Source organism: Vanellus vanellus, assembly GCF_965231255.1.
Source record: "Vanellus vanellus genome assembly, chromosome: 11".
In the NCBI taxonomy this organism is placed as follows: domain Eukaryota; kingdom Metazoa; phylum Chordata; class Aves; order Charadriiformes; family Charadriidae; genus Vanellus; species Vanellus vanellus.
Genome location: NC_138916.1, coordinates 9,170,199 through 9,192,533, shown reverse-complemented (window position 1 = coordinate 9,192,533; position 22,335 = coordinate 9,170,199). Strand labels below are relative to the sequence as shown.

The window sequence follows — 22,335 nt, the reverse complement described above, 5'->3', positions numbered from 1 at the left end:
ATGGCAAATCTACCACCTCCCTGGGCAGCCTATCCCAATGTTTAATAACCCTTTCAGTGAAAAAATGTTTCCTAATATCCAATCTAAACCTCCCCTGACATAACTTCAACCCATTTCCTCTTGTCCTAAATGATGACAGCGCAAGAGACAAAGGCTAGAAAGAACCAGACTGTGCTGCTTCTCCGGTGCAGAAAGTACAATGTCAGTGTTTTGCTATACCTGAAAAAAAGCACTAGTTGGTGAGACAGTTGTTAATGAGATTTCTATAATATAAAACATACATACTCACAGAGCCTTTCAACTGATGATTTCCTAATATCCAATCTAAACCTCCCCTGACATAACTTGAACCCATTTCCTCTCATCCTATCACTTGTCACCAGGGAGAAGAGGTCAGTCCCCACCTCTCTCCAACCTCCTTTCAGGTAGTTGTAGAGAACGATAAGGTCTCCCCTCAGCCTCCTCTTCTCCAGGCTAAACAAACAACCCCAGTTCCCTCAGTCATTCCTCATAAGACTTGTCCTTCAAGACCCCTCACCAGCTTTGTAGCCCTTCTCTGGACACACTCCAACACCTCAATGTCCTTCTTGTAGTGGGGGGGCGAAAACTGAATGCAATACTCGAGGTGAGGCCTCACCAGTACCAAGTACAGGGGGATGATCACCTCCCTAGTCCTGCTCACCACACTATTCCTGATACAGGCCAGGATGCTGTTGGCCTTCTTGGCCACCTGGGCACACTGCCGGCTCATATTCAGCCGGCTGTCCACCAACACCCCCAGGTCCTTTTCTGCCGGGCAGCTTTCGAGCCACTCCGTCCCAATCCTGTAGCACTGCATGGGGTTGTTGCAACCCATGTGCAGGACCCAGCACTTGGCCTTGTTGAACCTCATACCATTGGCCTCGGCCCACCAGTCCAGCCTGTCCAGATCCCTCTGCAGAGCCATCGTACTCTCAAGCAGATCAACACGCCCGCCTAGTTTAGTGTCATCTGCAAACTTACTGAGGGTGCATTCGATCCCCTCATCCAGATCATTGATAAAGATATTAAAGAGAACTGGCCCCAGCACTGAGCCCTGGGGGACACCACACAAGCCACACCAGGAGACGTAAACCCAGAGTCTAAAATAGGGCAAGAATCTGGCATTTAGATCACAGTAAGGCCTGCTCTCAGAGCACAGGGGCTGACAGATTAAGAACCACTGTTCTGATCAGATAACAACAGATTCTAATCTTCAGCGTGAGATTTTAGACCAGAACAGTAGGATTGGTTAAAATATCCTGAATTAAGCACCTGAATCAGGTTCAAAATCTGATGAAACTGGTTTAACACTAATCCACAATCCCAAGCGTCATTTTTTTGTGTTTCTAGCACATTTTTTTTGTGCTGGAACTAAGACCACATGAGGGCAGTGTAGAGGGGAGTAAAATCAAGAGACATGAATTAAACTACAAACCTGAGTTTCCTGCCTCTTCATGAAATCTGGAGAGGTAGACCTGTATCTACTGAGCAGAGTGGCCTGCATTTATCCCATGAACTAGAGATGAATGTTTAACACTTCTGTTCAGCCTCTTTTTTCTCTGTCTTTTCTCCCTCCTCACATTTTATTTCCTCCTCGCCTGCTGTGAATATTCTTTTCACTAGAGTCATTGTGCTTAAGTGCCTCAGAGGTTGAGACTTCAGTGCACTTTGCTCTGCAAACATATAGCGATTGGGCTCCTAACAGGAGGGAAACTGTAAGAGATGTGGAAAGTGATATGCCAGGCCTGCAATTTGGAGAGGTGACCATTTTGTGCTGGAGCAAAGTCCAGAACTGTGGTTAAATGCCCATGGATTCCCTCATCTAAACCAAAAGGCAAATTCCCCTGGGAAAGCAAACAAGACCAATGTCCTTGTTTGAGCCAAGCATCATTTTCATTTTATTTCCCTAGGCTAGGAAATATATTCTTCAGAAACTCTCAGCTAAACCCCTTTTCTCCTCAAACCCTCTGCAGGTTTCATTTTTCTGACTCACTGGGACAGTGTTTAAGTGTTTTTTCAAGATGAACGCAGCCAGAATTCTTAAAATTGTTTAGCTCAGTTTTACTGTGAGCGTGCTCTTAATACATGCAGTATGTACTTATGTAAACTTGAGAGTATTAATTTAAGTTTGTCTGCGTTGTACGTTACTGATCATTTAGCTCCGCTATAATCTCAGATGGATAAGTCTTAGGACATTGTTGCAATTTCTTTACCTTCAGCTTTGGTTTCCTAGAGCAATTGACTATTTTGAAATTGATATTGGCATCCCATGTAGTTAGATGCAGTGATAAACAAAAGAGGTGCCTCACAGATACTTAAGGGAACATACCATTTTCTAATAATCACACTCAGTAGCCTATTCAAAGATGGATTTTTATCCATTTTGTGCTTTTGCTCCTGCTGTGCAATTCTCATTAAGCATAGAATCATCTTCTTCTGTTTCAACATGCACTGCATAACATCCCCTGTATCATCCATGCCAGCCACAGCTGTGACACTGTATCCTTGAAGAAAGCAAGAAAATTAATGAGGTAGAACCTTTCTGACTGAAACCCAGGCTGATTGGCTTCCACAAAATCATGCTTTTCAGGGTATTCCTTCATGATATTCTGCAAAATAGACTAACAAAATTCTCAGTCACAACCAATGGTAAGATAACAAGCCCACTAACTGCTTCTGCATATCATACAAACCTTTCCTTGATCATTAGTTTTGTACTTGTCTACTTGTCCCTGTATCCAATCAATTAAATCCTATGTTGGTTTTTTTATTATGATTTCCTTCAAATTTCGTATCTTATTACATGGATCTGTTTTCCAGTATGAGATCCAGCATGTAGAAGACTACTGTGCACATTTTTGTCTGCACACCAGCTTATGCATCCTTGGTCTTTTACAGGAAATCCCTCATACACAATTCCTTATTATTTTATTCAGCCACAAAGACAGTTTTAAGTAACTGTTCATTATAGGCAAAATACTGGTCTCTTTCACAGAATGCCAGGCCAGCCTTTGACTTAAAAATGGCCAAGAACTGGGCCTAAATCTCTTCTATCTTTCTCTTCTGTCTCTGATAGTTTGCTATAATTTGAGAGGAGCAGTTCTGCTGACTTTGGGTAGACAAACGTTATGGTTGTCCCACAGAGAGAATAGCATTTAGTTCGTAATAGAGGCTTGTTATTTTACAGTTAAAAAAAGCCAATTCTGAGATCCTGTCCTGGATGCCTAAATACATATGTGACTTACTTATATAGTGTTACTTTGTGTATTTTGGCACAAGAATATGGTACACAATGATCTCATTTAGCAATATTTTGAAGAACATGCCAATTTTGAGAAACCAGCCATTCAAATATGCGCAGTTGTGCCTTTTGTTGAAGAGGATATAAAATTGAGAAATGTTTCCTTGTGATATCTATCCACTGTTTCTAAGGAGGCAATCTTCATTAACATCTATTTTCAATTTTCATTTTATAAAATAGTTTATGCCAAACTGGAACATATCATCAAGTAAGGCGAAGTTCGGTAAGCACATGCTTTTTGTATATAATAAGTAGTACATTGTGGACCAAATTCTGTTCAGACTGAAGTTGTTTTACTAGGCTGCTTTTTACAGAGAAGTTAGACTGAAGGCTTAAAATCAGTATAAGATCCCTGTCACTATGAATGAGAAGACTAATTGGGTCATATGGGAGGTTTAGGAATCTACTGTTATTTTTAATATCCAGGGCTGGTCCTTCAAGTCAAAATGAATTGACTCATCCTGGGACTCAAATATTGCAGTGTTGTCTCCATTTTCTGCTACATCAGAATGAGAATTGCTGACATGTAAATTTACTTAGGTTTTAATAGGTTTTCCAATATAATTTAACATCAGTGACTTGGACTATTGTTGAAAGAAAGCAAAAGGCTGTGGATTGTTTCTCTTTGGATAAAAAAATGCTGATTTTCCTAAGTGATTTAGAAGTTTATATTCTACTGAAATCCAAATGAAAACCTCTAATTCTGCTGAAATCATTAATGCTGTGTTTCCCTTTTTTCTTTTACTAATAGATTCCTGTGTTTTCTTTTAAAGTTCTGTACATGATATGCAAAGTAATAAAATCCAAAATGAGAGACCTAAATGCTGTTCAGGCACCATCCTAAAGCTGTTTTGTAATTCAAAATATTTAACATCATGTTATAACATCAATTAATGGATACTTGGCAAGATTGACTAAAACAGATGTTGAAAGAGGAAAACTAGTAACCATTTAACTGTGCAAAAGGGCTCTAACATGATTCAGAGCCTGTGGGAGATGTGATATGATTGGTTATTGTTGTGTCTGCCAGTTAAATAAAGCTCATCAAATTATTCATAGCAAATAAAGTCTGTTGCAAAATGAACTCATTTTACTCATAGCAGACTGTTCAAAGATGCTTGAATTTCTTTAAATGCTTTTTTTTTTCCATCTGGTACAGATTAGGAGACTATCCACAATAGTCAGCAGTCCCTTTGACTGGTAATCTGCACGATTTTTTTTCATTCTTTCCCTTCATGACAAACTTTGACATTTTGGGGGGAATTGATACTTTCCTATTTGTAAAGAACGCTGTATTTCAGTACAGTTTCATATGATAGAAAATAAAAAAGAAAGAACACAGTACTAGTATGGATCCTAGCAATGTATGGAAGCATGATAATAATTTCAGATAACAACTAAAGAACTGAACACTTCTGGTATAAATGCTTCAACGCTGGGAAAGAAAAACTGTAGGGAGTTATAGAGTTCTGGTACCAGTCACACAACTGACAGATACTGAATAGTCATATCCAAGTTCACCATGAACACCTGAATATGGTACACTGAACTTAACACCTTTACTCCAAAGCATATAATACTTTAAAATCCGTGTATAATTTTGTTGTTCTCTGAATACTGCACTTCCCCACAGGTTTTATGCTACATTTCACAAATCCACAGCCAAAAGGCTAATGCTCAAGCCATAAGCTGCAGTTTGGAAGTGGCAGCCTTATTCACTGAGGTAGAAATTGGGGAGCTCAATCCACCACAGTATTACTGCTGATAAACATTTTCACCCAGACAGCGTCCCACTTGGGTCCTGAACAAGTCAGTGGTACTCCTCAGCAGACACATGATAAAGCGCTTGCTCAGAGATGGCGGGGAGCTGCACAGCAGCCTGGCCTGTCTCTCACCAGCCCTATGTAGAAGGTTGTATCTTCTTAGTTTTGTTAAGTACTGAACTGACTTCTAGGCACTTAAAAATATTTTTAGTAATAGCTTTGTTGCAGGAAATAAATTTCGGAGTTTTCCTGACTGTAAATTTGCTAACCAGTGAAGGAGAAAGCTCCTTACACTTAGGAGAATGGGAGCACAGCTCTGCTTTGTACTTGCTAAACTCAAGCTATCCAGCTCTACAACGTAGTCCGCTTTCAGGCTATATGAAAAGATCAGACAGTGTTTCTACTCACAATGCAGAGACAAAGGTTAGTGAAATCTGAGGCCTTTGGGTAAAATCTGTTCCTTGCTGCTACTGTAACCATTCTGTGGATTAGAAAAGAGCACTTTCTTGCCATGTGGCTCTCCCACAATTAGAACAGGTTCACATAAATAACCTTTTGATTTCATTGTTTGTTTTTAGACTATTCTGTTTGGATTTTTTTTAGAAACAGCTGTGCAGTTGAGCATCTAAGCTTACAAACACTCCAGGCAAGTAGTTCAGGTGCTCTACAACGACCAAACTGGAAACCAAGGATGTTGCTGTAGCTAAAAAGCACAGTAGGAAGATAAAGCCTGTAAAACTCTCTCACTCCTATCTTATGCTGCTTCAGGCTTTCCCTCATCTTCCAGGCAGAGTATGAACCTTTTTAAGAGAAGCTATAACACAATTAGAACAAAATATAGAACCTTAAGAAACCACACATAGAATTTCTGGAATAGTTTATCAGACTTCTCAACAATTTTATCTCCTTTCCTTCTGAAAAAAAAAAAAAAAACAAAACAACAAAACATCAAAGAGCATTCTGCTAGCTAGCCTCGTTATACAGAAACAGGTATCCACAAAGCACCAAGCTTCCTGTTTCTAATAAACCTCCACTCTCCCTTTGCTTGTCATTTTGCTCCGTAATTTTGCAATGCTTCTCAGTGAAAGTACCTTTTCCATGATAATCAGCGGCCACCAGCTTCCCAACCCATGCACATACACCCTCTGTTCCCAAATAGTCTCTTGTCCTTCATCCAGCTACATTACCGAATGCCAACAGTTTCCCCTGTGCAGAGAACACACTTCAATGCCTGCACATTCTGTCTGAAATTATTTCTGTGATAGCATTTATACATACAGCACCTTGTGTCCCAAAGTCTTTTAAACAAGCTAAAGATATACATGCTATTTCCAGAGGTCATTTAAACCACCATGGAAATGCAGCCAGCCATGGTTTGAAATGCAGCAACAGTTAATAGTGCATAGCAACATAAGAGCAGTTTAGGTCAGCAAACTATGAATGTATTTGTTCCCATTGAAGCTGTTGCTGTAATTTAGGAAAGGAATAAGCAGAATAATTATTCGGTTTGGACTTTGGCCAAGAGACCAAAATTAACAGCATTCAGACCAGTAAAAATGCTCAAATGTTTAAAACGGTCACAGATGATGTGGATCTAAGTTTTACATTTCATTTGAAAGATGGATGAACAGGTCATTTTGCTGTCAATGGGTCCCTAATTGGTTTGCCTCAGAGCATTTTTTGATCAATACTTTCTATTTCTTTGTGTAACAAAGATTCTGCATTCATCATCCCTCAATCCTTCTACATTCAGTGCTTTGCAATCCCTCAGTTATAAACCCCATGCTCTAGTATGGCAAAAATGAAGAAACTGGAGTATTGTAGTGTGAACACTGAAAAGCCTTATTTTTTTTTAAACTAATATTTTTTTTGTTTTACCTGTGAGGAAGACCAAGAACTTTCCATCCAATGGTTTTAGGGCAAATTAGGTTTCTGCTAGGAGTTGCTTTTTCTGCTTTTTCTACTTCCTTACCAAAACAAAGATCAGAATGAAAAACGTCCTTTGCAATTTTAATTTGACGACTGACTGGGGATTTGGATGCCCTAGGATTATTTGGGGCTGTCCCAGGAGACTAACTGTCTCTATCCCTGCCCCATGTGGCATAGAGAATCTTATGGATGCTCAGCCCCTTCACCAGGGCATATAGGGGCAAGGGCTCGGTTTAGCCCTGTTAGTCCATTTACTGAAGGCCAGGCTTCTATGATGATGGATCAGAGCTGGTAAATACTCTTGACATGAACACGGACCAAACTGACACATGACTATTTGCATAAGCAAAAGCTGTAGTATAGAGACAGTTATACGGACAACATTTTTTTTCAAGGGAGCATCTTTCAGTCACAGCAATCTGGAATATGCTGCATCCACATTAGTAACTTGCTCTTTGCTCGAGTAGCACATCAAGATTGCTGCACCAGCAAAGCTGCATGAGTGCAGACTTAGCCAGGCCTATAATCTACTTTTGATCTTGGCAGTAACCTCCCACTGACATAATTGATAGGTCTGGTTTTAGTCATGGAGCTCCCAGAGCCTAGCATTTACACTCTGACCTATAATTATATTTAGAATATACACACACCTCTTTCTGCACAGAGAATAAAAGGTTGCACAGAACATCTTTTAGGAAGACAGTAAAGGTTCCACTCATCCATCCCTAAAGACAAAATTCCTTTTCAAAGCTTTCCATCATGCTGTGCAGTAGTTAATATGTTGCCAGCTTCCTATATGTACCATACAATGAAGACCAGGGAAATAACTAGGATAAAATTTCATTATTCAGGTAAAAAATGTCCTTCCTTACAGCAACCCAGTTATTGAGGAAGTATTGCAGGATACAAGATATTACCAAGATATTTCTTTCATCAAACATAATGAAGCTGGAACAAGCAATGTGAGACTTACCATCTCTGTGACTTTCTACCTCAGGAGGCCAATACAAAGCAGAAGGCGTTTTCAAGTTATTTTGTTATAAAAGTGAGTGATATGCATGCTTAAAACACACACTGAGGGAATGAGAGGCTGCAAAATATTAAAGTAACCCTAGACCACATTAGCATAGCTTTGATCTTCCAGAACAGTACTGGCATTAAACTTTAGCTTTGTACTGATTTTTTTAAACTTCGCCATAGTTTCTTGTAATATCCTTTGTTACGTCAAATCTTAACTTCAAATTCAGCATGCAAATTGCCCCATGTGTTTAAGTTTGGTCCTGATTTATATAAAAAACACATTCTGTTTCTTCAAAGGTTGACTGAACGAAGTCCAAGAACTGTAGTCAAGAGATGCTTTTTTGGTTTCCCGTTAGCAGTTGAAGTCAAAAGATGTGATGTTTATGTTGCCTATACTTGAAATTGTTACACCGTAGTAATCCAGAAAGCTCACTATAAAAATTCCCTAATGTTTCTGCAATAAAAGTATTATTTGGGGGTATTTTTAAAAGCACATCTGATTTGTCATCACCAAAGGAGGAGGATCATTATTCCTTCAGATGATGAGCGTGTCTGCCCAGGGAAAAGAACATACTCACTTTTGAAATGTTCCATTTTCTACAGAACCGAGTTTCTGTCACTCAAAACAGTACAAAAAATCTTGAAAGAAATGGAAAAATGAAACCTATTTCCCAGAATCATAGAATGGTTTGGGTTAGAAGGTACCCTGAACATCATCTGGTTCCACGCCCACTGCCATAGGCAGGGACACCTCCCACTAGGCCAGGTTGCTCCAAGCCCCATCCAGCCTGGCCTTGAACACCTCCAGGGATGGGGCAACCACAGCTTCTCTGGGAAACCTGGGCCAGTGTCTCACCACCCTCACAGTAAAGAATTTCTTCCTAATACCTGATCTAAACCTACCCTCTTTCAGTTTAAAGCCATTACACCTTGTCCTATCACTACATGCCTTTTAACAGTGTCCCTTTCCAGCTTTCTTGTAGGCCACTGCAGCTCAGGCACTTTTAATTTATGGCTTATAAACATTGTAGTAGTTTCTCCTTTGGCAGCCCAAATTTTTACGGAATTTTATTCACTTTCTTCTGGGACTGAAGGTTATTCTCCCATGAATCAGGCTGTTCCTAAAAAGGAACATAATGGCATTTTGCCGTTGCTTGGAAAGGAAGTGACGGGAGCTCCACAGTCCTGACTACCTTCAGGAAAGTCAGGGATCAGCTGTGCTGTGAGCTGCATCCCCAGCGCCTGCCCCAGAGGCACCACCAGCCTGGAAGCAGTAAGCTCTGAAGCATTGCTGCACCTGGCTGTACAGCGTTCTAGCACAATTCTCCAGCCGCATATTGGGTTCATTCCTTGTGATAGAAGGGCAACTCTTTAAAAATCAGATTTTCAGGGAGTTTCTTTCTCTGCACCTGCTAGTCTCAATGCACCCAATATGCCTGTGCAAAATCCAAAACCAATTTCCCTAACAGAAGAGCACCACTCCCATTCATAAGCACCAGTGAAACTAAGCAGCCTTGTAGGGAAGCACTTTCTTTCAGAAATGATGGCATACGTGGACATTTTACACTTGAATTTTCCTTATTTGGTACATTAGGAAACTGCCAATATTATACAATGTCAGCTATTATCATGTCTGTAGTAACTGGGCCATGTAATTCATTACTAGTAGCTATTGCTATGAAGCCAAGTGTTTAACATAAAATTGCTTACACGGCTTTGACTTAGCAAATCACATGCACTGAATGAATGGGGAAATATTGTATAAATCCTTATTTCCAAGTTATTATCTAATTCTTTGTTGTCATATTCTGTTGTATTCATTTTGACAAGCACTTAATTTAACACCAAGTAATTTTTTGTTCTGAGTAATGGGATCATCTTCTCCCAAAAGCAACTCCTTTTGCTTTCTTTTGTTGTTTTGTTTTGTTTTGTAAAATGAAATCATGGCCATGTAATCCAGACTAATAGCTCCCCTGACAACATCTCAGCAAAATACAGGGATACATGGCTCAAAATGTACGTAAATACAAGCAAAATACTCTATGTCCAAAACTCCCTTCCTTAGGCTGTCAAAATTCCTAATGAAGACTGTTTATGTGTGATATGCTCCATATCAGTACTAATGGCTCTCTAAGGACTACAGCTGTAGTCATCTGCCAGTGATACAGCCTAGATATCCTTTGCTATGAAATCTAAAACGTGATACATGTATCCTGTAATTCCAAATAAGAACTGAATTTCATTATGTATTTTGTTCCTCTCAAAGGGAACAAGTATTACAATGCATGAGACAAAACCTTGAAAAAGGGAAAAAGGATATCAAGAACCTACAGATAAATCCAAAAGAATATGGAAACTACACCAGTTCTTCAAGTTTGACCAACTCTTCCTAAGTCTAAATGGAAAAATAAAACTACATTTAAAGATATATGTCTATACTTGACCTTAATCTCTCTCTTAAATTGTGATCCTTCTGGAAATTACCCTATTGACAAACCCTCACTTATTTTCAAATTGGTTATTTTCAGAGGAAAGGAATTGGAAGTCAATTAACATCAGGAATATGCAGTTCCTTTGAAAGTCAGACCTGGGGTTATGCTAGTCAAAATATTTAAAAACTATTCTTAAATTTGCAGTATTTCTTTAAACGTTCAGGATTTTTGTTACTGTGAAATTTTCTAGGATTAATTTATAACAAAAATTCTCATCGCCTCACTGGGATCCCTAGGGACACTTCTAAGAGCTTTTATGCAGACTTCTTTTTTTAACTAAAAGAATTATTGAAAAATTCTGCAGCCATCTCAAAACTTACATTGATATATGATCTATAAAAACATAATGGCATCTTGATTTCTTGATTTGAATTTCTTATTTCTTCAGCAAAAAAGGAGAGTAGGAAACTGCGACATTAAATGTTCTGCTCAATACTCAGCCTTAAAGTTTGAATAAATGACTCATTTGAATGTTCGTGTTAACTTAACTCTTGACAAATACCATACGGAATGGACAGGCAAAAATAGAGGTAGCATTTTAGGGAATTTGTTTGCTGCCATTTGGAGACTGTCATTTCAGAGCAAATGGAATTCAGCTTTATCTCTTTTTGCATTAACAAAACCTGATATATTTAAAGTGTAATAAATTTTGTGGAATTTCACATGGGAATTTCATTAATCTGGAACAAACAGACTGGAAGACACAATTTTTTAAGACTCAATATGGCACCTGGTTGTCAAAAACACAATAACCTCTTTTTCTAAAAAAAATCAGATGATTAAAATGGTCCTGTAGTTCTACAAAGAAGAAAATTCCCAAATTTTTAGTTACAAATTACGTTTTAAGTATGTTTCAGATAAAAGATTTGTGGTACCGAGCAAAGGTGCATCTTTATTAGACCTTCTGTATCAAAGTGAAATTACTGTAATTAGACTGAATCATGCTTTTGTGTAACGAGCCAGTAACACAAAAAACCCACAACATATTTTGCATTCTTATTCCGCTTTTCATGATGAGACTTCCCAGAGTTCATTAAAAGAAACATATATATGTAATTCAGTGATATTTTAGAAATAGTACATTGGAGTAAGATGGTTTAACCAGATTGAGTGCAGAATTTGACGCAACAAGTACACAGTGTAAAGCATTTATCCAACGCTTTGCCAAAGTTTTGAAATTTATTTTTTTTTAGTGCAATGTTTTTCAATCTTTTGACTTCCATTTCCCTTTCTTGTTTTCTAGAGGAGGTAGAAGTCCATGAATAACAAATTCAGACCTACCATGAATAGGCTTGCTTTTCTCAGCCACCATTCATAACATTTTAGGAAATTGCCCTAAGCCACTGGTGTAGGTTTGAAAGCATTGTGTTAGTGTTCTGCAATAAACCAAACATTTCTAGTTACATCTGGATTTTAGAGTTATCTTCTACAATATACCTTATCGCTGAAAAAAACTACTCTTACATTGTTGTGGAGGACAGGGAGGGAATTCTTCAATGTGTCCAAGCAGTAAAAATATAAATTACAAAAGAGAGAAAGAAGAAACCGAGAACATTTTGACAGCACTAATGAAAAAATACGAAATTTGAATAGTTTATCCAACTTGTTTCATGCAAAACAATAGGGGAATTGGTATCGTCAGTTAATCATTGCTTATGTATAGGTGATTCCTAGAGGGTCCGATCTAGTATGCCAGACACTAGACAAACATGTCATGAAAATGCTCCTTTCGTCCAAAAATGTTTTTAGTTAATAGCAAGCTATAAAGAAAGTTTCTAAACTGTATCTTTAAAGGGGCACCACAAAAGACCAGCTCAGGATATGTAAGACTTTTAGTCTCCTTTTCAGCTGATTTGGATGCAGGTTCTGACACAAAACTGTTAACCCTGCAGGCCTCAGTCCAAGCTGGCTTCCTGGATTAAACAATGAGCAACAACATTGCCAAAATTTTCACAGCACTAAATAAACATGACCGAACTTTGCGTATTTCCCTCCAGTCCCCAAAGCCTCTTACCTGAAGCTAGCATTTGTGGTGGAATATGCCATGAATGTACAGGAGTACTCTGTGAATGCTTGGCACCGCAGCCCTTTTATGCTGCTCAATGCCTTTATACTGAGATGGAAGAAGGTGAGATGTAGCTGGGGTCCCACACACTCAGTGGCAAGCTTGTCTCTCTTCAGACATCTGACCTGTTTGGAGAACACCTCCCTGAAGCCAGGTGGTGTGGTTAGACTGCAAAGGCACACCTGAACCAGTACAGCTAATTCTGTAGGGCCCTCCAGTGCCACAGACAGCCACAGCCCTGACCAGGATTACACAGTCCAGGCTACTGCAGATAGACAGCTGATTGTGGCAATTTACCTTAATGCTGGACGAGGTGCATCTATGTACCTCTCTATTTCTGTGTAGACCAGCACTCATTAAAGTGTTCCCCTCCAATAAGCAAAGGAAATGAAAATTTCTCTATTGATTTGATGTAATAAAATAAACTGAAACTCTGATTGATGTATTTTCCTTATTCACTGTGGTTAGAAGAGAATGGTACACGTCTATCTTAATTAACTTGTACCACCATGGCCAAATTTTCCATATACCTGATTTGGAAAAGGCAGATATTTCTCACGTGTCTTTGAGTATGTACTGAATATGGATGTCTCTCCAAAAGTATGTGTAAGTGATAGTAGCAGGATCATTGTCCTTACATGTGGTCTGTGCGATTGCATACCTACAATTTCAGGGTATGGAACACAGTTGAGGTGCTTACCTGGGGCTGATCCAGGACTTGCATTTTTAAATGTATGTTCCTGCACTGCCAGATTAACTGGCTATCAGGCATGAACTGCCAAGCAGATCAGACCATCTGAATGGGAATGTGACAAGAAAGGTTCTATCCAATACTCTCAATGCTTTGTCTGCAGGAAATTTTGGTACAAGATGCCAAATAGAATTTGGAAGTTCAAAAAAATAATAATTTAATTTGAACACAGAAAAGAAAGGAATACATAGCAGGGCACTGAACTGTTCTTGAACAAAGCTAATAAAATCTGAAGGGGAAAGGCTAGCTACTGGTTTCTGTGCTCTTCCTAAGGTTGGCAGGAGGGCACCGCAGGCCAGCAGTGGCTGCCCTGGTTTCATGCCGCAGTGTAGAGTGAAGAAACACACAGACATGGAGGTACAGGTCCACGGTGCCACAGCAAGCATGGACTTAGCAAGGGTTGCATCCCATGGATGAGGCCTTTGTAATGGGACTCTTCTTCTCAATAGTAAATGCATTTTAGACTGCTTACCTATTCTCTGATCACCATAAGCCTATCAGTCAGCCTGAAAATTCACAGGATTGACACCTATGCTTTGCCCCTCAAGTTATTTAACAAATAGCATGTCACCTCTTAAGGTTTTGGGAAAGACAACTATCAGGCTTCCCAGGCAGAAACCCCAGAAAAAGCAGCACAGATTAAAACTGCAATCAAGGCCAGGGCAGAGGCATGAACTCAAGCAAATACAGGAATCGGAACAGAAGCAGGGAGCCCGTGCGCAAAGAAATCTAAGTTTGCTGTCAGCTGTAACAGCAAAAAGCCTGAAGTTATCTACCACAGCAGGCAATGAGGACACAACCCTCCTTGGTGGGTGTAATTGCTTTGCTGTGAATGGAGCCACAGCACACCTCACCCTTTGCTGACAACAAACAACATTTACTCAAAACCCACAGAAAGTTGATCAGCCCACGAGACTGTAAGCCCAAGAGATTGTAAAAGACAGAAAGTCAAAATCTTTTGGGAGCCATTATTTTCATTAGAAAGAAAACATCTGCCCCGCTGAATGTTCAGGATCCCCATATGGGTAGGTGGTGGGAGGAAGCAGTGCCCCACTGCAAAGGAGCAAAGCTGAGCTACAACAAAACGGGACACGGAATGGCTGTTTGCCTCCCTGCATTTACAGTCTGCCCCAGTAACGTGTGTGGTCTAAAAACAATTAATTTTAAGTTAAAGTTTTTGATGTGGGAACACATAACTGTGGGGGGGAAAATGTATTCTGTTAACATTTATGTTCGTTTAACAGGCATTCATTTCAAAGTGAGTTCTGAGATATAAAAATAGCAGAAATATGCAAGGAAAAAAATGTTCCACATTTTTCTTGAGCTTTGCACCCATCTGTTAGATTGAAGTATTCAATTAGATACAAAACTACTACTTTGACTTATATAGCACCTTTCCTCCAGAAAATAACAGTTATTTACACAGGATTCATTCAGCCTCACCATGCTCCAGAAAAATAAGTACTATTAAACTTCTTTTAGCAAATGGGACATCTGAGCCAGCAGAAAGTTGAGTGAATTACCAATGAGCTAACAGGAAATTAGGGACAGGGAAAGAAACCAGATGCAAACACCTGGTTCCTAATGTCATATTTTAAACACTAGGTACAATGTTACTGGTTATGTTTTTAACCTGAATTTCATGGAATTGTTTAAAGACATTTCTTATCAGACAAGAAAACTGTTCAGAAAAAAACAGCTTGAGAGAGCAAAAGGCTACTTTAACTTGCCTTTTTTTGCATTCCAATCTGTAAACAATATTAAGGGTGGCATTAAATACACCTGCTTTGGGGCTATTTTTTTACCAGCTTTGCCTGATGCTGCACAGGCCACAGTACATTATATTTCTAAGTGAACTCCTTTTAACAGTCAACAACACTACAGTGAGTGGGAGACATGTATAGATTGCCTGAAACCCTCATAGTCAGGTGAGTTTGAACCATGGCTCAGCAGTGTCAGGGAGGAAGTAAAGAATAAGGGAGAGAACTGCCAATAGATACAGATGCAGAAAGACAGACTGAATTAATTCTCAGCAGCACACAGTGTTGGAGTCAGAACAAAAGCAAAGACAAAACAGCTGGAAATCACAATATTTACTGTCGTGTTATTAGATCTGGTCATTAATAATTATTTTAAAAAAATAATGCATAGCAACAGTCCTTGATGATCTGCTGTAGCTGGGCTGACTCTTTAAACTACGTTTCTGGAGAACGGGTGAGATTCCTCTTTCCCTTTGCTATTTACAAGAGAGGTAATGACTGCAGAAACTTCCTGCACCTTGCACCAACGGCTTTGCACCAGCACAGAATTGTCCCATACCAGGAAAGTACGTCCATCACTAGTCACAACAGCTTTATGACAACATTGTGCAAAAAGACAGAGGGAGATGAAGGGAATCCTCTCAGTATTAGATCAAAATCCGGGACAACCTCTGCTGTCAGCCTTGTGACTACAAATCCATCTGCCATGGTGAAACAACTCTGAATTACACTAGCGTATCTAACAGCAGAATCTGTACCTCACACATGGGCTTTACTTAGAAATCCCAAACCAGCAGTATTTAAGTATGTACCTACTGTTAAGGAAGAAATTTAACTGAACTTCTTAGCAGTCACTCTATAATTAAAGTATTTGGATGAATCGAATCCCTGAAGACCACAAAAAGACTGAAAACTAACCATCTCTAACTTCGGCCTTTTCCAACGTCAACCACAGTGATATGGCCACAGTCATACCCAGGGATGCATTCTTAGTGTCTGGCAAAGAAACATCTAAATGACATTCTAATTGAAAAACAAAACGTCCAAAATCAAAACGAAATGGTAATTTTCCAATTAAATCATGTCCTAGAGTTTTTAAGTAACTCTCAGCCTTCAAGAATAGAAAACAAATTGTATTTATGCACTTTAACACTTTGAAGAATTGGAGGATCAATGAACTGCAGCTTACATTAGGGATACATTTTGTGACTAAATGCTGGTCTGTCTCTGAAAGATGGTTGAATTGCTCAGGTCAAGAGGAACCACTATGACAGCCTAGTCTGACTCCTGTATAGAGTCTTACCACTTGAGCCGAAGTGGAGGGCCTTAGGGGTAGCAAGGCTGTTCCCCCAGTGGACGACAGAATCCTGGTATTCCCCTCACTGTAAAAATGTGCAATGTCATTTTTGATCAGGGATTTAAAATTCTTTTCAATAACTACGTAGGCCAAACTTTTTAAGTCTCTCCCTTATTTTAAAGAAAGTTTCTGAGCTCTCAAGTCACTTTTACAAGATACCGTTCCCCTGTCTTTCAATATTGCACTGGATATCATTGTTCTGTCTCAGAAGGCACTATGGACTTCTGCAAATAGAATTTCCTTTTCTGGTGCAAAATTGCACTGAAGTATAGAAGAAAACAGAATGAAAAAAAAAAAAATGTAATCCCCAAATCCCAGGTATTTAATGTCATATATCCAACACCTGTATGTATGGGGGTGAGAAATGAATGCTGACCTTCAACCCTGAATAAATGTACATGAAAGAAACTTGAGAAGTTGGGTTACACAGTACATTGTGCATGTGTTTGCAACGCATGTTATGGGCAGAGCCACTGTCATATTTGCTTCCTTCTCCTCTGTTATCTCCCAGCCAAGTTAGTGAAAGATGAGCTTTACTAGCATTTTATGTGAGTGGGTCTGTGGCAACTCTCTTGGTTATTGACCTTGTTACTCCCACAGTGCTAATCCAGTCACTCAGCACAGCTTGCCTTCAGCCCTTTGCTCAGCTTCCTCTCTCAAGCACTTTGTTGAACCAGAGCTACTCAAAAGTCACAAGCACAAAGCGGTCATTTGGCAAAGAATATTATTGTTACGCAACTGACATGATCAGAGTTTCTCAATTATCACTTATGTATGTAGCATATGCTCAAGGGCTTGTTTGCAGTGCACTTGGCTGCAATAAGTGTGACTCCCAGATGGAGAACTAGCTTTTTCTTATCCATGTTGTCCCCCATAAAATGTTTCCACATACAAATGAACAAACACAGAAAAAAGAAAGCGGAGCTACAGAAAACACCATGGTGCGGTTTCTTTTTAATTATATGCCTGCTGTTTTGGCCTATTCCACGATGCTAAAAATGAATACTACAGAGGGAGGGTGGGTGTCAAAGGCCCATTGAATACTGAAATTTTACTAATCTGTTATAAAGGGAAAGTTCTGTGCAAAATTCAGTGTTTAATAGCTCTTCCCATTTCTCACTTCAGTTGTGGAACACCAGTATTTACAGGACACTGCCAAGAAATTGCTTGAATTCATGGTCACAGTCACTTCATGCCTAATACTGATTCGCTTCTGTGAATAATTTCAACTGTGGACTTTGGAATGCCAATGTACTTAATCAATTATCCTATGGTTAATCCAGAAGTCAAAGATTTGCAGTCCCAGAACAAAGCAATAAGTATTTCAATTCTTTCTAGTAGGCTACATTCATTTCTACTTATGTGAACAAAGTCAACGATTCTTTTACCATACTGTAGCACCACAGCTGAACTTCCCCATTGCTTGAATTATTTCCTGAGCAAGCTAATTTCCAACATACAATTGTCACTAAAATAAACAATGGATCATTCAGCACTCACTTTTATATAGTACAACTTACATGGGGAAATCTTCAAAGAGAAATAGCTGTCTCTAGGAAACTTGTTTCTCAAATGAATTCAGTAAAATATCTACCATACCTCTCCAAATAACCCCTTCCTACCTTCTTCTGCCCTGCCAAGAAGAAGAACAAGGAATGCATTTTCTGTACGTAGTTCTTTCTTTTGCTAGATGAAATCTGGTTCCAATAATAAAGAAAACTGTTGTGGGACTGAAGGGAGCAGCAGCATTTCCCCACCCAGCAGCCAGGAGGGAGAGAATGGGAATGCGGAAGGCAACCTGACTACACAGACTAACTAAAATCTAGCTAGAAGGATCTTCCATTGTCTAGTTGTTTTCTTGTGAATTGAACTGGGGTTATCCTGACAGGGCATTTGTGGGGAGATACTGTCAGGCCATCCTCCTCCAGCTTAATTTGTGACAATTTACTCACTATTGTATACTGAGCATATGTAATAGCCAGCCAGCCATGCTAAAACGTAGTTCCTACCATGAGACACATTTGGTCTTTGTTTTTAAGATATCAACTTGTATTTTAAGTGGCTGGGATGTATATAGTTTACAATTTCAAATAAGTTTGGTGCTCATGAAGGAGTCCGCAATTCTTCAGTATCAGAAAATGACTAATGATCTGTATCTTACACTTGACAAAAGTTTTTCCTACATATTCTGTCAGGGGCCTAAAACATAATCTGCAGATAATACACTGCTTACTACAAGCTACAATCTTACAGTCGTATTCTTTAAGGGTGTCTATTTGCAGAATACTTCCGGTCACTTGGGATAAAAAGTAATTCCATGCTACTCTTCTAGCCCCACCTTTAGAAATAAACCAGAAAATTTTAGATATGTTCATCCTAGTGTAGGAAATAAGCTGCATTTTCCAGAAAAGCTTGCAACCAGCATAACCCCAATAAAATCCCATCCCAAGGACCACATCTCCCATCATTGCAGCAGTAGGCAGACTGAGGAGCCACACTGAACTTTCAAATGCCCTTGTTACCTCTGCAGAATTGCCAAGGAATAAAAGCAGGCAGCTGATTAGAAAATCTGCTGATATAAATTCCATTAAAAAGATCACATTGTTTGTCCCAAATCAATTAAGATTGGTCAAACTGATTCAAATCTATATGCCAAACAGAACATGAACCTAAGTTGAAATGTTAAGGTTCATAAAGGTTAAATACTTGCAATATTGTTTTACTGCTCCTTTCTTCTGCCTAGCTCCAGTCATTTTTGGAAGGCAAAGCTCCTGAAAATAGTTTTTCAGACCAGATTTTCAGAAAGTTTGGAGAAGATTTTAAGTGTATGTTTATGCTAACTGATGCTCAAAGTATTTAAATCATCTTCATCCCTCAAGTAAGCCAATTTTCTATCCTATAATCTTCTCTAATCTTGTAGAAACGTAGGAACTGTCACAATACATTAGATCTAAGGGTCCACTCAATCCAGTATGTAAGTTCTGCTTAGATTAGCAAGAGCTTTTTCAGGCCTGGAACGAACAAAACATTTGGGGTCGATAATTAACCACCTCAAACAGTCTGCTTCCCCCACCATACTTCCTCACCCTCCCATTCTTTACACTAGCTAATAATGACTACAATATTGCAATGCAGAAAGCCAAAACATGCTAGCTCCCAAGTTAAAGCAAGGAGACACTAGGGTGAGAAGAGGTGAGAAAGGAACAAAGAATGTTGCAAGGAAAGGTCCCCCCGGTCCTCCCTTCCAGCTGTCTTTTTTTTTTTTTTTTTAACCTAAACCTTCAGTATTGCCCCTGAAAGTGCCTCCTGGCTCTGGTGGCCAGAACCACTTGTTTCAGACACAGGTGGTGAAAATCATGCAGTCAGTGGGTACAGAAGAAATTATTGTCTGGAAATATTTTTACTACTGATTAGTCTGGCTATGCTGTGAAAACTTTTATCTATTCAGATAATAGGTTTGTGTTTCTCATTGTTTTTTCTTATTGTAAAAGAGATTTTTGTTTCACTGTTCAGATCTATTTGTTTGTATCTACTCTGTGCATTTTAATCTTATTCTTTCAGCTTTCTTGTCCGTTTGTTCTTCCCTTTTCATAAAGACTCAATTTCAGTGACATCAGCTCAACAGAGATGCAGGTTTTGCTCTCGTGAGCGTGTTAACTCCTAAGAGTCATCATCAATCAGCACTTGAATGTTTAATGTCTTTCAAGTTCCTTTATTTAGCATGGTTCTCTGCCTTTTGTTTTAAGTGCTTTCAAGTGTATCCTCTTCAAATATGTTGCCTACAATAAGCCCTAGTTGTCTTATTCTTGCTGTCCTCCTTACTCATAAGAACCATCAATCAATTTCTGAAACAAGTCTGCTTTCTATTTGTTGTTAAAAAGTCTCCCTCCTAAGTACAGTAGCTAGAAAGGGAAGGGAGAGAGCATTGTTGGTTTTACCATGTATTCATCTCTTTCAGATGTGCTTCTGTTTGATGTTAGGGAGGTGAACAAGCAAGGCAGCTTCAAAAGGCATTGCACTAGCGTTGGTTTTGCTTAAAACCATACAGCCCAATCCTCAGGGAAGGAAAAGAAAACACCACCATCACAACAACAAACAAAAAAACCCCAACAAACAAACAAACTACCCAAACCCCTCAAAAAAGCAAAACACAAAGATGTTGCCTTGGGTCTCAGTCTTCCAATGAGGTTTGTTGCACATTTACCTGTGTCTTACACAGCCCAATGAAGGCAAATGTCCTCATCAGGCATGCTGCGGTTTCCAAAAGCACATCTGTTCTTTACAGTATTGACACTACAGTGCTGATTCATGGAATTGTTCCTAAATGTTATAGATCACAGCTCTATGAAAAATCTGCTTTAACGATGACAAATTCAGTGCAAAATTTTAAAGGCCATACAATCAGCCCTGAAATAGGACACTGACAACAGTGAAAATCCAAAACAAGACAGAATGCAAGTGCGAAAAAAGTCTGCAGCTGTACTACCCTTTCCAGCAGTGTATAACCATGCAGAAATTTAGCCCTGTCTACTGAAGAATAGAACTAATTGTAATGAAAGTCAGAGAGTAGGCCAGCTCCTCACCTATTTTAAGGCAGGAGTAACATGCAAGCACACAATATTCTACACATAATGCAAGAGCATGGGCAGACCAGATTTTGGGGGATTTGTTCTCCTCTTTTATTCGGTTCATCTAATCTCTGCTTTTCTGATTTGTTAAGATTTCAGAGAGATACCCCAGCTGACCATGGTGTACCCATGAGGAAGACAGACAGACACATAAGCCAAGAAATAACATTCCTCTAAGGCAACTAAACAAATAAGGCATTGTTACAAAAAGCCCTAGGTTAACATTGAAGGAAACAAGCTAAAAAATGCCTTTTTTTTTTTTTTAAGTTGGAAGTAGAAGCAGATGACTCACTTATTGTACAACTATATACTTGGCAGTTGTATTTGGGTTGTCTTCTTCATTTACAGCTGTTTATAATACAAACTATTCAGTGGAGTATGTTTTAAAAATTATTAAAAGGCACACATATACAGAATGCGTTAAACTTGCAAGAAAATTTAAAATCGCAAGGGTGCAATTCCTAGTCCCAGCTGTGCATCCAAGGAAAGTCAGGCAATATTCTGGGGGATGAGTCCTGGAAGAAGACTACCTTATCATGGGCTACAGAGTATGAAATGTATCTTGCAGAAGAAACTCATATTTCACAAGACTATGCTTATGCAAATGAGTGGGGTATTTTCATATCAGAAAACAAAGTTTGGTGATCAATTATTTAATTGTGAATTTAATACTGAAAACTCTGATGGCTCAACAGCTATTGCTGTAAAGGAAGTTTCAGGCCCATGTGCAGCTGCTGTGTGTTTGACATAAGCCATGAATCCACACACAAAAGACCATCTAAAAATGTCTCTTCAGAGTTATTTGATATTAAAAAATCCTAGGAAAGATGAAGCAGGCAGAATAAATTCTGGATTAAAAAATTGCATTAAAAATTCAACCACATAAAAATTTTCTTGCTCTATAACCTGAGATGTATTAGCATAACCATCATATGAATCTTTTTTCAGATGCCAGTGGGTAATTATAGGAACACAGGGTGGATCTTCAGGTGGTGAAAATCATTATATCTGCACAGAAGCCAATTTATGCCAGCTGAAGTTCTGGCCCATAAAATCTCTTCTAAACCTGAAATAACATCTTGTACTACAGTGTTATTGGTCTTCAGGTGATTGAAAACCATCTTGATGAACAGTGTGGTCTCAGGAAAAAAAGAAGACTGTATGCCTGCCAAAGTTCTGCTCTGTGTTCCTTTATTTAACTTGGTTAGAATGTTATATTCAAGCAAAGGCTTGCATGATACAATGCAC

The 22,335-nt window shown here is 39.0% G+C and overlaps 1 protein-coding gene across 1 annotated transcript in view; it reads left to right on the top strand.

The window, feature by feature from the left end:
* Positions 1-3,418: 3,418 nt before the first annotated feature.
* The window catches only part of LIPC (lipase C, hepatic type), a gene marked incomplete at both ends in the record, with an annotated part of 87,676 nt that continues 68,759 nt past the window's right edge, over positions 3,419-22,335 (top strand). Inside the window, 2 exon segments of the mRNA XM_082488951.1 lie at positions 3,419-3,499; positions 3,503-3,545. Of these exon segments, the coding sequence (XP_082345077.1) occupies positions 3,419-3,499; positions 3,503-3,545 (124 nt within the window).